Source organism: Meles meles, chromosome 13, assembly GCF_922984935.1.
Source record: "Meles meles chromosome 13, mMelMel3.1 paternal haplotype, whole genome shotgun sequence".
NCBI lineage: Eukaryota > Metazoa > Chordata > Mammalia > Carnivora > Mustelidae > Meles > Meles meles.
Window position 1 is genome coordinate 37941165 of NC_060078.1, and position 17423 is coordinate 37958587.

At 42.2% G+C, this 17423-nt stretch overlaps 1 protein-coding gene across 1 annotated transcript in view; it reads right to left on the reverse strand.

Annotated features, from left to right (window-relative positions):
• Positions 1–17423, reverse strand: part of POLR3A (RNA polymerase III subunit A) — a 49986-nt gene that overhangs the window by 20883 nt on the left and 11680 nt on the right. Inside the window, exons 6-16 of the mRNA XM_046027414.1 lie at positions 16852–17091; positions 16579–16741; positions 16263–16399; positions 14650–14753; positions 13896–14037; positions 11742–11882; positions 6945–7014; positions 6394–6521; positions 6151–6289; positions 4272–4436; positions 1236–1408 (exon numbers count right to left, since the gene is read on the reverse strand). Coding sequence (XP_045883370.1) covers positions 1236–1408; positions 4272–4436; positions 6151–6289; positions 6394–6521; positions 6945–7014; positions 11742–11882; positions 13896–14037; positions 14650–14753; positions 16263–16399; positions 16579–16741; positions 16852–17091 — 1602 coding nt within the window. The remainder of the gene's footprint in view (positions 1–1235; positions 1409–4271; positions 4437–6150; positions 6290–6393; positions 6522–6944; positions 7015–11741; positions 11883–13895; positions 14038–14649; positions 14754–16262; positions 16400–16578; positions 16742–16851; positions 17092–17423) is intronic.

Below are 17423 nucleotides of genomic sequence, written 5' to 3' on the forward strand. Positions count from 1 at the left end.
CCTACAGTATAATACGTCTGTATGTATGTTACCGTATGCATCCACATCCGCTTAAATAAACTTACGAAGTATAAGCTAACACGTAGCATATAGTGAAGGAGAACTGCTTGTACTAGTTATAGAATTTACCTCTCGTTTTTTACTTTCCAAGCACAAATGTGAATTCCCAAAATTAAGAGTGTGTGGGAAGGTGTCTCTACAAGAATATTCTAGTCTTTGAGCTCTTCCACAGGCTGTCCTTTATCAACTCACAGTTTAGGGTGCTGAATCAGGGAGGAGTCAGGTTCCACAAAAGCCAAGTGCTGCTGAAGGCCCAAGTTACTTTCCAGGGAAGTCAGAGAGAAACCTGCGTGTCTCTCTCCGGACTCAGTTTTAAGAATGAGCTAATGGTGAATAGGGCCTACAACTCTTCTTTCTTCCTAGTTCACAAAAAATTCCTTCCATCAGAAAATTTCTTACTGTTTATCTGTTCTCGCACACTTAGGTGAGTTAAAAGCTAGGGGCTATAGGAAAGGCAGGAGAGCCAGGCAAAATCCCAGTGCAGTCAGACTGCTGATACTGGCTGCCTGAGAGAGAATGTCGGGCTCACAGAGGCTGGTGGTCATTCTGATTCTGACACCTGCTGGTCAAGTTCTCAGCTAACCTAGTTTCAAAGGGGACAGGAGCAGGAGACAGGCATGTGACTCTCGGACATGAATTTTCCCTCTTCTGTGTCCAAGTCTCTTTCGAAGTACATCTGTTGATTTTTATTTTTTGAAGATTTAATGCTTAAGTAATCTCTACACCCAACGTGGCGCTCAAACCTACAACCCGGAGATCAGGAGTCGTGTGCTCTACCGACTGAGCCAGCCAGGAGTCCCATCAGATCATTCATTTAAAGAGCTATGGTTGCCAGTTTCTACTGGAAAGATGCTAGAAACAGAAAGGGCAGAAACACTGGAGTACCAGTTACAGCAGGGGTCAAAGTGTGATGCTGGGGCAAGAGTGGCTCCATGTGGTCAGAGTGAGCTGATGGCCCCACTGAGGACCGAGACAGCCGCAGGGGATATAAAGGATCTAGTTGAGAGTCCTCCCCTCATTAAATGAATGAGCACACACCCAAGGAGCAGAGAGCTGACCTGGGGCTAAAGCCACACTGTGCTGACGTCCCCTTCCCCTCTGCTACTGACTCTTCAGGCCCGCAGCACAGACCCACAGGGACCACGTGGCTAACCCAGCCGAAGAGCCCGACGCACCTCCAGAGTCTCCTCAGCAGTGCAGCCGGGCTGCTGCTGCAGCTTGCCTGTGTTCAGGGCTTCGATGTACTCGTCACATTTTTTATAGCCAGCATTCAGCAACTCATACTTGGCCTTCAGTAGTCCCTGACCAGGTGTGACATCACCAATCCCAATGGAGAATCCACGGTTGGCTGCAGAACAGTTGGCAGGTGGAGCAGAAAGAGAGGGCCGTGAATGGTTGTCAACCTACTACATGGAAACAAGTTTACACCTTCAGAGAAGGTGTCGAGATCCAATTAAATAAAAATGTATCACGGCAGTCCCTCGCAAGTTACATAAAAATGACCAAGATTCACTGAATCCTTTCAGAGACCTTACAACCCAGTGTGGGGGCAAGTCCTGTCCCCAACTAATTACAATATAAAGGAGACCAATATTAAACACTAAAAAGCAGCCAAAGAACGCCAGCAACGGAAAGTGAGCCATGTGACTTCTGGTTCTAAGACACCATCTTAGAGAACTTTCTGCCCACAAGTCCTTTCCTTCTTCAGAAATCTTTCCAAAACACAGAAAAACCCCATCCTCGAGGGAATTATGCTCCACCAATGACTTAACCTAAGATACATAGAAATGGGTGAATGAGAGGCACCTGGCTTAGCAGTGTGGGGAAGGGATGCCTAAGAGTGGCTGTGGATATGAGGACCCACGAGACTGGGAAGGCTCAGAAACTATAGCACCAGCTTCTGCAGATGCTGGAGATAATATAAGGGTTAGAAGCAAGGAAACCTGGTGGAAAATCAGTATTTTCCTGTGGGAGATGGAAGTTTGCTAATGTAATTAGAGAACTCTGGACTGGGGGATAGTAGGTGCAAAAAGATGGGAACGACTGGGGAGCAGGGCACGAGGGAAAGTATATTTCATGGCTGTGATCCCTTGGACCCTTTTCCTGCCTGGCTCCCAGAATCCTGGCAAGCAGGTCTCAACCACAGGGGCGCAGGCAGTGGGGAGAGGAGACTGAGATTGGAAGATATGTTCCTGGAGAAGCCAAGCCTCCCTAGAGAAAAGCATTACTGATAGGGACATTTGGCAGTTCCTCAATAAAAATGTTGGCTTGCGGCTCAATCAAGGAACAAAGAAGCCCATCAATTAATAGACTCCATTTCTAATCAGTGTTTGGTGCCTTACTCCTAAAATTATGAATGCACAGCCAGGGACCACCAGATATTTGAGGGAAGTCTTCAACATGAATGACTGAAGACAACAAAGGCACAGAAAAATGAAACTAATATGAAAATTAGGGGCAGGGCACCTGGGTGGCTCAGTGGGTTAAGCCTCTGCCTTTGGCTCAGGCCATGATCCCAGGGTCCTGGATCGAGCCCTGCATCAGGCTCTCTGCTTCCCTTCCTCTCTCTCTGCCTGTCAAATTAAATAAATAAATAAATAAATAAATAAATAAATAAATAGAAAGAATATTAGGGGGCAAATGAAACTGTGAAAAATACTGTGTCTGATAGAGAAGATCTATCTAGAGATCAAGAACAGGTAGCCAAGGGGCGCCTGGGTGGCTCAGTGGGTTAAGCCTCTGCCTTCAGCTCAGGTCATGATCTCAGGGTCCTGGGATCAAGCCCCGCATTGGGCTCTCTGCTTGGTAGGAAGCCTGCTTCCTCCTCTCTCTCTCTGCCTGCCTCTCTGCCTACTTGTGGTCTCTGTCTGTCAAAAAAATAAATAAAAATTAAAAACAAACAAACCAAAACAGGTAGCCAAAAAAACCTCAAAAAACCAAAAAAACCAAAAAAACCCAAACAACACAAAACCCTGAAAAGCAAAAAACTACCTGCAAATGAGAACAATGGAAAATATGGTTGAAAGCTAAATAAATGACAGTTAAATTAAAAAAAAATCAATAGAACAATTCATTTTAAAAGATAAAACGAAGGCCGCCTGGATGGCTCAGATGGTTAAGTGTTTGGGTCTAGGGATTGAGCCCCATGTCAGGCTCCTGGCTCAGTGGGGAGTTTGCTTCTCCCACTCGCTCTCCCCCTACTCCAGCTCTCTGTCTCAAATGAATAAATAAAATCTTAAAAAAAAAAAAAGATAAAAAGAATACAGAAATGAGAAGATGGACAACAAGGAAAAGAAGATAAGGAAATCAGACAGCCCATCTAGAAGTTCTACTTATGCAATGACTAGGCACTACAAACAGAAAGAACAAAGATAATTAAGATGAGAAAATTACCAACAGTAGTAACGAAAACCCAAAAACCAAACCAAACCAAACACAAGAAAATTTCCACAACTGAAAGATACGTGGTGGCAGATTAAGAGAGCTCAAAGAGTGCCCAGCACCATAAATGAAAAAAGATCCATACCAAGGGTCTACCACTGTGAACTTTCAGAACACCAAGAACAGGACTCTCAAAATTTCCAGAATGAAAAGACAGATACGACAATGTGAAATAAGAACAGAAATCCATTTTAATGCAGTTCTGAAGGCTAGAGTAGAGCACGACCTTCAAAATTCCAAGGAAAGATAGAATTCAATCCAGAGCTCTATACCCAGCCAGAGAAATGGTCAAGTGTAGAAGCTGAATAAAAATGCTTTTGGGCATGTAAAAATCTGGACCTAGGGCCTGCTCAAAGTCCAGGCAAACAAAGGAAACAGACCAGTGCAAGGAGAGAAGGGAAAGATGAGGGTCTGGCAGAGATGAGTCAAGAGGGCCCAGTGGGCTGTGGTCGGAGTGCAGACACCTGAGAAGCAGCCCGTGAAGGGCCCTTGGTCTAACAACCCTGTCTGATGGGCAATAGGGACCTATGGCATATGTGAGACAAGAACTCAAGAGCAAATTCAAATCTGAACCATACTGGTCAGTACTGAGCTAATTTTGTGGAGTGAAGGCACAAATGATTTAGCTGGTAGTAAGTCTCCTTTTGAGTGCACAGGTATGAGTGTGGTGTGTGCGGGTAGGGGGAGTCAAAGGTAAAAGAAGGAAACAGCACAGAGCCCCTAATACCTCAGCAAGTATAGCAATAAAACAAGGATGGCAAGATACTCACAGAGGTAGACAGGAGCCAGCCTGGCAAGCCGTGACATCGCATCGGCCGCTTCGTTCTGCCCCCAGTCTCGCAGCAAAATGTAGAAAATGTTGTTCTTAGATCCAGACCCCAGCGTTCCCTTGTCCATGCTGCCACTCATCAATTCACTGTTCTGGATAGTAACGTCTGCAAGGACAATGATGACCATGCACTTAAATGAACAATTACTACTTAGCCTCGTTCTAAAACATGTGGCAGTTGAGAAAATACCTTCCCATATTGAAAATTAAAGCAGAGCAAATAAAAATTCTCTTAAAAATGTCTGAGGGGAAAAAAGAGACATCTAGGGACTTTTGAGAAGCATGAAAAGTCCAGTTAGTTACTTTACAATCCTAACTCTAAAATGTACTATTTGACCCTCATTTTCAACTACGAGCTGAGAATGAAAGTATCGACCACATATTTTTTATGTCACAGGGATATTTTGAGCATCTGATGAAATCATATGCAGTATGGTACTCTATAAATTACAAAGCACGTTGTTGTTCACACAAGAGAATGAAAACCACTGGCACCTGGAAGAGCCTATACCACAAAATGAAATTCACATCTAGGTAGAAACAAAACACAGTCTAAAACAAGAAGCCAAAAACACCTAAAAGGCTAGAAAGTGTATTTTTTTTTTTTTAAAGTTTTTATTTATTTGACAGAGAGAAATCACAGAGAGGCAGGCAGAGAGAGAGGAAGGGAAGCAGGCTCTCCGCTGAGCAGAGAGCCCGATGCGGGACTCGATCCCAGGACCCTGAGATCATGACCTGAGCCGAAGGCAGCGGCTTAACCCACTGAGCCACCCAGGTGCCCCTAGAAAGTGTATTTTTGAAGTTAACGGTTATAAACCTGAGAAAAATTGGTGTCCTTCAAAACATTTACTCATGACAAAACAGTACAAGTCTTGACCTTCGGAGACTCTGCAGTTCAGTTCTTCAGTACAGAGTCCTGGAGATCTACTCCTTGTCACAGGCCTGGCTAACAAAGCCCAATCAAAGTCAGTGCCGTTCAGAGTAGTCTGCTGGGGAACTGCTTGCTACAACTCTGAGAGGAAGCAAAGGAGCTAGTGGCACAAACCGAACACTGGCTGAATGGCATTGGTCTGTGGATCATGGTTTGGGTTGAATTAGTCTAGATGACTTGGATGGTTTAACATTTAAATTCTCTCACAGTTGGGTGCCTGGGTGGCTCAGTCACCCAGACACTGAAGGCACCCAGTTCAGCGTCTGCCTTCAACTCAGGTCATGATCCCAAGGTCCTGGGATTGAGTCCCGCGTTGGGGCTCCCTGCTCAGTGGGGACCCTGCTTCTCCCTTTGCCTGCTGCTCCCCTTGCTGTCAGAGAACTATTCTCTCTCTCAGATACATAAACAAACAGATAAATAAATATCTTGGAAAAAAACTTCTCTCATAGTTAAACCTGATCTTCATGTTATAAAAAACTCAATGACCAGGGAGCAGTAAAAAAAGTCTTATTAGTTATACTTTAAGACAATGAGCACATTTTTGGATGTAAAATGATAAATTATATGCTTTAAATAATGAGACCCCTGCTGATAGAAAAAAAAAAAGTAGGGGCAGAATAAAAGAAATTGCATGAATTTAAAGAAACCAGTCCCTAAAACACATCTGGAGCTCTAGAGAACACTCTAATCACTGGACCACAGATCTACATGATCTCTACTTTTTCGAGAAATGGGGAGTCACATCTGAGAGGAGAAAAGGAGAAAACCCTACTACATTTCCCTGAAAAATAAACCTCCTGCTTCAGAGAAACCTTGAATTTGCTTGCTCCAAGAAGGAAGTCACTGGCCACCTGCTTTCCGCCCCCTCCCAAGGGCTACCTTCACTCACAGGAATCATTGACACAGAGATCTTCTCCTTTGCCACAGTACTGCTTGCCCTTGGTTCGGAGGTTGGCTCTCACTGGGTTGTCATCGCTTGGTCTGAGGATGACACTGAAGATCTGCTTTCCTGTCCATAGGGTGACAGGCTGCAGGAAGAAGGAAGCCACAGCATTAGTTGGGTGGGCCTTGTCTCAACTGCAGAGTGTTTTCGGGCTAACCTGCCACGAGCTCCCCCAGTGTCCGCACAAACCTTCAGTATCGTCGGGGGCGGGAGATGAACTTTAATTTTTTCATCCTTGCCAACCAATATTGAAGCAATGATTTGGCAAGCCTTGGCACGGTCAAAGAAGGTGTCTTTAAGGGTGAGGAGATAGGCACCTACGAATGTTGGAAACAACACAACACAAAGAAACGGAATGAAATTGTGAGAAAAATCACAAGGTTTCAATTTTAAAATGAATTTGGGCTATTACTAAAAGAGTGAATTAAAACATATGGCTGCTTGCTGGCTCTCTCTTACCAGAATCAAACCTCCGCAAGAAGAGGGACTTTGTCTGACTCACTGCCTATCTCCAGTGCTTAGAAAAATGTCAAGGGCACCTTAGGAGCTCAACAAAGACTTACTAATTCCAGGCATAACCAATCAACACAAAATCTCTCAAGCTGATTCACAATCACACTGGTAAACAAACAACAGAATTAAACACAGGAAATCACACAGCTTTTCAAGTCGCTGCATGATTCACTGTGAATGAGAATCCTGGTGTTCCAGTCTCCTTTCAAGTGAATTCATAAACACACCTGTTAGAAAATCCTGAATAGCAGCAATTAGTGGTTCTCCATTCCTCGGTGTTACCAGATTTGCTTTAGTCTGACGGAAACACAAACAATACGTTAGCCATTCCATCCATGTGTTCTTTGTGGACTGCATGATGCAGGCCATGAACTGCACCAGAAAGACTACGAACCGCTGCAAATACAGAATAGCCAGTGAGCGGAAAAAAGAGGCTGAAAAATGGAAGCCAGGGGTCTCAATTCCAGTTTTGTCACCAGCTCCTCTTTCCTTTATTCACCAATGGGAGACAAGAAGCGGGCCTCAGACATAGCAACACTAAAATCAATACTGAGTGAAGTTGTTTTGGATTTCTACAAGTACTCCGTATGTGTAAGACTTTGCAGTTATTAATAAATGCAATTCTTCAAAGAAAATTCACTTCTATGAACGATGAGCAGCACTGTTACTTCTGAGGTCAATCAATTTCATACCTCTCCACAATGATGGCAGAACTACTGAACTTCTCTTGGTTAAGACACTAGGTTCTAACAATAATTAACAACAGGATTTAATTATAATTTAATGAGTGCCTACACTGAGCAAAAAGGGGTGTTAGTTGTTCAGGGCATAATTAACAAGTTAAAAGAAGATTCTATGCATCAGAATGCATTTGGTCAATTTTTGCTATTGTTGAGATATAATTAACAGACAAATTTGCTCAAATCTTGACGTGGTGATGCTTGTGTTACTTGTGGGTTGCCTGGGCAACCTCACCTAGAGTAAAAGGCCCCCCAAGGGAGAGACCTGCTCCTGACTTCTTGAGAATGCTGCATGAACAGTGATCCTCCAACTAGGGCTGGAAGACAGTTGTTCATGCGTGCTTTTAAGAATCTCTCTGGGGTGGGATGGGGAGGTGGTCTGGAGGCTGAGGACATGAAGCTGGAATCTGCGTATTTTGCAAGTCTCCGGGATAACTTGGGAGTACACTTAGGCTAGGGCCATACTCACTCCTCTGAGTCAGAACTGCTGAGTCAATACAATAGATGATAATTTTCTTACATGAAACGGAGGGGATTTGTGCCAATGGTAACTAAAGATTCTTCCACCCCAATATCCTTGGAGCCTGTGTTTTATGGTTGTCACTTTTAACTGATGAAATATGTTATTATCATAAAATGGACCCTCAGTACCAAAGCCAATGCTGAAGTCCAACTGGTTGGTGACAGGCCGTTATCACTAGAAACCCATTACACAGCTGATATCACTGGGAACATTCTAAACATTACTTTTTATTACAAAAATAGTATGATCCTTATAGAAAAAAAAAAAAACCCTAAAAATATAAACATGTAAAAATGATGAAAAAAATCCAAAATCCAAAAATACATCTCTCCAAGGAACCAGAGAACTGGTTATAAGATTTTGGTATATAACCCTTCCAACTTCTGGCTATAAGTGTTTTTACAAACATAGAAGCATCTTTTTGCCAAACAAAATTGGATCATGTCATACACATAGCCCGCTTTTTTAAGTAAAAAATAAATCATAAGTAGTTTTCATGCCAAAAACGATACAAACTATGTCCTCATTTTTCAGGGCTGCACAGGGTTCTGTGGTATGAATGTGACATAATTTAATCTTACCAATTTTTTACTGGTGGACATTGCCTGTTTCTATTGTTTTAATATTACAAGTAATTTTCCAACTCTGATTATGGCCTCTGGAGAGCTTATTAGAAAGGAGAGTGCAAGGTCAAAAGGAATGATTAACATACTGTCTGACTATAGGAGCATGGAACTCATTTGTGGCCACCCACCCTCCATCATCTCTCTCGCTGTCTGCCAACACCTAACCTGGCATTCATGACAATTGCTACAAATACTGACGCTTAGGAGGAAACAGGCTAGACTCCTGTCACGCCAGGTATGATCATACCACCGGGTTCCTCTGCTTGGACTGCTCATATGCTGACAGTCACACTGTTCATTCTCCCACTTCTTTCAGAAGGTGGCTCAAGTGTTATCATTCCAATGGCCCTCCCTGACCATCCTCTATGGAATAGGACTTCTCTCATTTTCTTTCCTCCTTGCTGTGCTTTGTTCTTCTCTTCTCAGCACTTACCACCTGAACTATTTTCCATTTGTTTACACTCCACTTCTCCCTATTTGAATAGGGATGAGAACAAAAACTGACTTTCTTATTCTGTGCTATGTTCCTAGAAGAGTACTTGACACACAGTAGGTGCTCAGTAAGTATCAACCAAATCATTTAAAAAGGCGGAAGAGTCTGAAGAAATAATTCAGAAGAAAGACTCCAAAAACACAAAGATGGCCACTGAGGGAGTCATTCTCATGGCAAAACAGGGAAAACACCCTCAAGTTTTAACAGAAGGTAGATGAATCTTGGTATGTTAACCTGGTGAAATTCTGTGAAGCCATTATAATCAATAATTACGAAGACTTTACAACAATTGGGGGAATTTATTTTTAAATTTATATTTACTAAATTTTTAAAGGGGGGAGGCACTGAGGGAGGAGAGAGAGAGAATCTTAAGCAAGCTTCTTATCTATCATGGAGCCCAACGAGGGGCTTGATCCCACAATTCTGAGATTATGACCTGAGCCAAAACCAAGAGTCTGACACAAATCAACTGAGCCACCCAGTGCCCAAATGGGGGCATTTATAATACATTAAGTATTAAGTATTACTATCACAAACTATCACAAACCATGACCACAACAAGTATCTAAATTCACAGAGAAGAAACAAACAGATAAAAAGAGGTGGAAAGAAAGAACCCAGAGGAGTTGTGATATGGAAAAACCTTATCTTACACTTCATTATACTGGAATGTTTGACTAAATAAGAGTCTGTTTTTTAAAGAAATTGAAGACACAGTGCATTTTAGCCACATGAATTTCTTAACAGTTAAGCGAGTACACAAAATCTGCACCACATTAAATACTTGACTTTACCAGAAAAACAACGTGAACTTCAAGCATGAAAAACCCAGGCGAAGGCCAAGAATACAGCCCCTCCTGCCTATCTCCACCGAATCCTCCTGTAGTTTAATAGATATGCTTGCAGAACTTAATTGCCTTCACTTTAGAATCAATACTAACACCCTAAACTAAAACAGATTTAAAAAGCACGGAATCAGAAATGGTGAGAATTGTTTTAGAGGTAGGCACCTGGACAGTGACAGACAAATCGGCCCATAACACAGAAAACCAGAGTACTGGGAATAAGGAAAACCTAACCTCTATAGAATGATTTTGTTTAGCATGTCCTTTAGACAACAAACAAGCATGTAATATACTGTTAGAAGATTTTTGTTCAGAATGTTTCAATAAAAAAGGAAAAAAAATGTTCAATAAAATGTATTAGTGGGGCGCCTGGGTGGCTCAGTGGGTTAAAGTCTCTGCCTTCAGCTCAGGTCATGATCCCAGAGTCCTGGGATCGAGCCCCACATCGGGCTCTCTGCTCAGCAGAGAGCCTGCTTCCTCCTCTCTCTCTCTCTCTCTCTCTCTGCCTACTTGTGATCTCTGTCAAATAAATAAATAAAATCTTTAAAAAAAAAAAAAATGTATTAGTTCTTGGGCACCTGGGTGGCTCAGTGGGTTAAGCCGCTGCCTTCAGCTCAGGTCATGATCTCAGGGTCCTGGGATTGAGTCCCGCATCGGGCTCTCTGCTCGGCAGGGAGCCTGCTTCCACCTCTCTCTCTCTCTCTCTCTGCCTGCCTATCTACCTGTGATCTCTCTCTGTCAAATAAATAAATAAAATCTTAAAAAAAAAATAAAAATCTATTAGTTCTTAAAGAATCTTTAGCTACCAAAAAAAAATCCACTTATGCAGAACATCTTATGCTTTTCTCATGACACCCAACAGTCAAGATATTGTTATAAACCCTTATCCTTTTTATTTTCAAAAGCATATTGAGTGAAAGAAGAGGTACACAAAAAAGCATAAATGTGTGACTCCACTTACACTGAAGTTATAGAAAAGCATACCAGATACACAACAGGGAAAAAAAATCAGGATTGCCTCTGGCAGGTGAGGAGGGCATGACTATGATGGAAAGGCAAAAGAGGAAACTTCAGGGGTTATAGTAATGCTCTCTATCTCGACAATAGTTTAATATACACAGCTCTATGCACTTGCCAATGCTTAAGTAGAATGGTATACTTCACCTTAAAAATGAAAATAAAGGAAAAAATAAGCCATTTAAGTATAATTATATGGGGCGCCTGGGTGGCTCAGTGGGTTAAAGCCTCTGCCTTCGGCTCAGGTCATGATACCAGATTCTTGGGATGGAGCCCTGCATCGGGCTCTCTGCTCAGCAGGGAACCTGCTTCCTCTTTCTCTCTGCCTGCCTCTCTGCCTACTTGTCATCTCCGTCTGTCAAATAAGTAAATAAAAACCTTTAAAAAGAATTAATTAATTAATTAAAATAACTATATGAAGACTGAGATTGTTTAGGGAGTATGCTAAATGTCTGCCATTTGCGGTTAAATACTTCCAGACATAAGATGGACTATGGATAGACAGAAGGATGGATTAAAGAGACTGATATGTGATAAAACCTAATAGTAAAATGTAAACTAAAGGATCTAGGGCTACACACTTGTCTTATCATTTCATAGCTAGAGCTCACACAGGTACTTTCCCTTAGAGATGTACATTATAGGCCAGAAGATACTCCCCTGACTCCCCACTTATCACAGACACTCCCTTACACACTCTAAGGTGCTTTCAAACAGGACCTACTGCCCTTCCCCTCTTCTCAAGCTGTTCTACAGAGGCGGGGCTGCCACCCTACGTACCCCCATCAGCACAAGGGCCTCTGCTTTAGCTTCCTCTGTCTGAGGAAGATGAAGGTTCATCTCATCACCATCGAAATCCGCGTTGTAGGGCGTACAGACACACTCGTTAAATCTGAAGGTTCGGTGCGGCTTGACCTTGGCCTGTGGAATACACACACGCAAAACAAATAGGAAAAGGACTTAGTCATTTATCCAGAAACTTCATGGTTTCAAAACATTAATAAATGGCTTCCTGGAAAACTGGATACTTTAGATTAAGAAAATAAATTTCTAGTATGTTTGGTCAAGTGATAACATGTCACTTGTGGACTTAAGTAGATTTGTTAGATCAAAACAATGCAATGAGTTTTAACAAAAAGGCAAATACCAACCTAAGAGCCACAAGAAAGGGCTCCCCTGGCCAATAATGTCACAGTTTGATATCAAACAGATTCATGGCAGAAGCTGATTAAAACACACAGACTAAATAAAAACCCATGAGTTTATAATGACACTGAAAAAAAGGAAAGCAAAACCACACACAAAACCCAAACCAACCTAGTTGGAAGAAACTGAACACCAACTTTCTCCTCCTCAAACTGGTAATAAAGGAAAAAAGAATCAGGCATTTATGCTTGTTCCTTCAGGAATTATATTTCTGGATAAGCAAATAACCCTAGTTAATAAAACAAAATTCTTCATTATACAAATGGTAGCTATGAAATGTGAGAGGAATGACAGATTAGAAAATCTCCATTTTTGCACCCCCATGATATAATGCTGGCAATAATGAAAAGTGGAGAAAACCTTTAGAAAAAAGGTCAATAAAGAAACTTTCAAGGGAGACACCAGGCTAAAGTATCTGATGCCCTAACCTTCTCAGGATACCAAAGAGTGGGGCAGTCAGACAACACATGCCTTCTGAAATAAGGCAAGAGGATTTAGCCAGCACCACCTAGGAGTTACTCTTGCTAGAAGTTGAACATGAATCTGATCCTGCCTTGAGAGCTCCCCAGTTTATAGTAACAAAAGGAAGAACGAAGAAACTCTTAATGCCATGCATATACATACAAAGAACACGGGACATTTCTTCAGGACAAATGACCTAGCTTTTTCAGTAACAGTGAAATTAAAAGGGGGGGGGGGCAGTTCTAGATCAAGACAGACCGAAGACATGTTGTCAACCAAATGTCACGTGCAGACTTTGCATCCAGATATGGACAAACTAGCTGCGAAAAGATTGTTGAGAAGCTTGTGGAAATGTGAACATGGACTGGGTGCTGCACAATACCAAGGAATGAGTGTCCATTTTGTGTGGTGTGGTATGGCACTGTGGTTATGTATGTCTTACAGAAGTAAACTGAATACACACAGAGAAAGGACATGTCATCTGGGGCCATCAAAGGAAAAAGGGAAAGAAACAGGTATGGCAAAACCTTGAAAATTATTAAATACAGAGAATGAGAATATAGGAGCTCTTCATTGGATTCTTCCTACTTTTGTATTTATATTTGAAATTTTCACACAAAAACATTTTTATTTTGAGAATGCCTGAAAGCCAAGCAAAGTTTCTAGAAAGGGAAGGCTTTCTGTTTCCCTCCCTAGATCCCTATGGATTTAATGGCTTGGAGATAGGACAATTTATGTATATTTAGTGAATTAAAGTTGCATCTGATTTCCATTTTACATCTCCAGAAAAAGGAACTGCTGTTGTTGCAAAACTAAATCACCGAAGAAAATATGCTTGAAGGTCTTCGTTGGAGGGCCACTGTGACGAGAAATCTCCTAAGCATTTTCATTCCATAGTTAATATGCTAAGTGAAACCTGTAATTGACTCTCTGCCATATCTATTTTACATGAGTCTGTGCACACACATATACGTATATATTTTTGTTTGCAAGTGGAATCATGCCAGTCACTTTCATGCTCATTTTCAATTAGCTCCTTTCTGTTTCACTGTTGTGGGTGGATTTTATCAATATGAAAAACACGGAAGGGAAGCTTGAAATGCAGAAGTTTCACTCCAACTAAAAAGTGAGAGTATAGAGAAAAATTGTAAGTCCTGAAAATTTGAGATTACCAGCAATCTTGAGTTTTAGAGGCCTGGAATTGTGCATTGCCTGCCCAGCCACTTCCCACCCGACAGAAGCTAAAAACAGAAATGTCACGCTCACCAGATGTGCCATGATGCTCAGTTTGTGTAGCGACGGCTGCCGGTTGAACAGCACCACGTCTCCATCTATGAGGTGTCTCTCCACAATGTCCCCGTACTTAAGCTCCTGAGCCATCTTTTCCCTATTTCCATACTTCAAAAACCTAAGTGTATGATAAGAAACGTGACCTGTGAGAGTAACGCCTCCTCACCCAGTTGCTCCCTCTTCACGTCAGGGTTCAGTCTCGAAAATGATCACGTTGCACTGAACTGAAGGTCCTCCGCCAGCCTGTCAGTTAAACTGTAACGCACTGTCAGTGTATCTTCTTTTCATATATGTTAAAATGTGAAAAGAGTTATGTCTCAGAATCACAAAAATGCAGTAATAAGTCTGCTTCTCCCACAGTGGTCTGTTGGTCTATCTCAAGAGATCCAAAGGCACCAGTGATTAGTGGAAAGCCAGAGCGGGCAAAATAAGGTTGGAAGTACTATGAGTAACCCCACAGAGCCTGTGCGACACAGAAAATGACTGGCTTTCCTAATTCCATGTGTTCCGTCTACCTGGATCCAATGATAAATGCTAGGGAATAAGCAGATATTTTGTGTCTATGTGATGAGCAAACAGCAAATGATGAACCTGCACTCACTGCAATTTAAACAGTATTTTCCACATGCTAAGATGTCACAGACGTATTCTGGATTGTATTCTGTGGCCGAGTATGGCAACCTTGGGGGCAAGAACGTCGTTACATATGGCTAGACTGGGCCAGCATTACCTTTTCATCTGTGTGTGTCTCTGCTGAATGAAATTGGCTCCTGGGTGAACTTCTGGGCCATTTCGAACGAGTTTCCTCAAAAAACTGATGTTTGCTTTGTTCACCTGCATGAGCACAATAGAAGATACGAGGAGATACCGTGAGGTTTCTGTAAGCTACTACATTATACTGAATTGCGTCTCAATCTTTACTTCCCTTGGGTGACTCCAGGAGAAAGAAAGGCAGCATCGTGCTGTCTTGGGTACCCACCCCCCCAACTGCAGTTTATTTATTTATTTATTTAAAAAAGATTTTATTTATTTGACAGAGAGAGACACAGTGAGAGGGAACACAAGCAGGGGGAGTAGGAGAGGGGGAAGCAGGCTCCCCTCAGAACAGGGAGCCCGATGTGGGGCTCGATCCCAGGATCCTGGGATCATGACCTGAGCTGAAGGCAGGTGCTTAAAGACCGAGCCACCCAGGAGCCTCTGTCTTGGGTCTTGAGTTAAATGATAACAGTAGACTGACACACAGGAACCAAGGTTCCAATCTGAACTCATCACTGGTGGGGTGAAACGGCCAAGTCCTTTACTGGTCTTTGGTTTCCCTATTAGTAAAATGAGTGGGCTGGACGCAGCTGTAGGGACCTTCTGGCACACACTGTGATCTAAGAACAGCTGGCATCTTCACTACCAACGATGTACCATGGGCTCCTGAGGTTTAAAAGCTGTGACTCCAATACCACTAGGCTCTGCTCTGTACTGTCACGTCGTGCAACCTCTCAGATAGCAATCTTGTGGGACACCATCTCAGAGAAGGAAACTCTGGATTAGATACATAAAGTATCTGAGGCTCCTTCATAAAAGCTTTACCAGAAGATTCCATGAATGGGCCGAATTATGAATCTCAAAAGCAAAGCTGAAGCCCATGTCTTCCTATTATTAGAACTTACAGTTTTCTATACCTCAGTTACTATTAATTTCATATTATACTCATGATGAGTGTGAGTTGATATAAAGTGGTGCAGCCTTTCTGGCTATGCATCAACAGCCCTAAAATATTCAAAGTATTTGACTCAGTGATTATAAAGTTAAGAAAAAAATCCATCCCAAGGTAATTAACTAGGTATGGTGCTTATCATTTAGTTACTTTAAAAACATGAGGTGGGGCACCTGGGTGGCTCAGTCATTAAGCGTCTGCCTTCGGCTCAGTTCATCCTGAGGGTCTGGGGATCGAGCCCCGTACTGGGCTCCCCGCTCAGCTGGGAGTCTGCTTCTCCCTCTGTCTGCTGCTCACCCTGTTGTTCTCCCTCTCCCTTTCCAATAAATAAAATCTTTAAAAAAAAATGAGGTAAGAATGAACTAAGAGGTCAAAGACCATACTACTTGGAAAAACAAGTTGTAGCAGATTATGTCTAATGTATCTATGATATACACAGAGCCAGACTCATCTGTGGTTGTACTGTTGTAGATGGTATCCATGGTGGTAGATTTATGAAACCGGAAGATAACACGTACACAACCAAATTGGGGTGTGTGTGCATTTCCTGAGATTTTCCAAGTGTCTATTGCTTGGAATCTCAAAATAAAAGATTAGATTCTAAACACAGAATTGAGTGACTGGATGGTACTTACCTTCTCAGGAAAAGTAAGAATTTTGGCCACGTGAACTGGCACAGCTACTTCATCAATTCTGAGATTGGGGTCAGGTGAGATGACTGTTCTGCCAGAAAAATCCACCCTCTTTCCTGAGAGATTGCCTCTAAATCGACCTAAATCAATAAAAACACGTCATAGGTCTCCATGGAACAAACATGTGCTGTTTTGGAATAGTAGGACTGTACAGAACTAGGAAAATCTGTGATTTCCAATCAGATAACCTGGACATACACTCCAGAAAAAGGTGACAAAGGCAGTAGACTGTTTCCTGCACATTTTGTTGGAAACATACCCTGTTTTCCCTTTAGGCGCTGGACAAAACCTCTAGTCCATTTCTTGGGCGCCATGTTGAGGGGAATGCCTGAGAGCTCGCTGTTAATGTAGAGGGCACACTGTAATTGCAGGAAATCCCAGTCTTCCATGATCATCTGGGTCTTTGCTCCTGATATCCGATGCTAAAAATGAGCAAAGTATGAAGAAAACACGATCCTGGGTCATCCTGACTTTCTTGATGAGAAGTGTTTGCATATATAGACTCCTAAACCTAGGGACTAAAAGTACTGACCTTTTTAATGACATCATTTAGGAAAATAATTTCTGTCAATTTCATTGTTAGATCATCTTCATTGGTGCCAGACTTCAAATCGCTCACGACAGAGGGTCTGATACACAAAGGGGGCACTAGAAGTCGTGTGAGAATCAAATCAGAGGGCTTTCCAGCTTCTGGGTTCATTAGAAGTAGAGGGACATCCTCAGCTGGGATTCGTTTAAATAAATTCAGAACTACTAAGGGATTCAAGTTTTCCTATGGAGAAGGGGAAAGAAGAATGGAGAGACACGTTAATTTTCTAGTTTGGGCAAGGGTTTACTTCTCCATGCTCTTCACGCCATTCACCACTTACCTTAGAGTTAACTATATGCACAGACAGAAATTTCTGTTGATAACATGCTACAGTGGCGGGGCCCTAAACATGTACCTGCCTTTTAGTCCAATTATTTAAGACAGTAATTCCACCTCTAATTATTCCAAATGGAATGACTTTAGAAATCAACACAAAGATTCAGCTATAGGGATGTTCTCTAAAGCTGTTAAGAGTGGTAAGTTGGAAACAGCCTGACAGGTTGCCGGCTAGATAA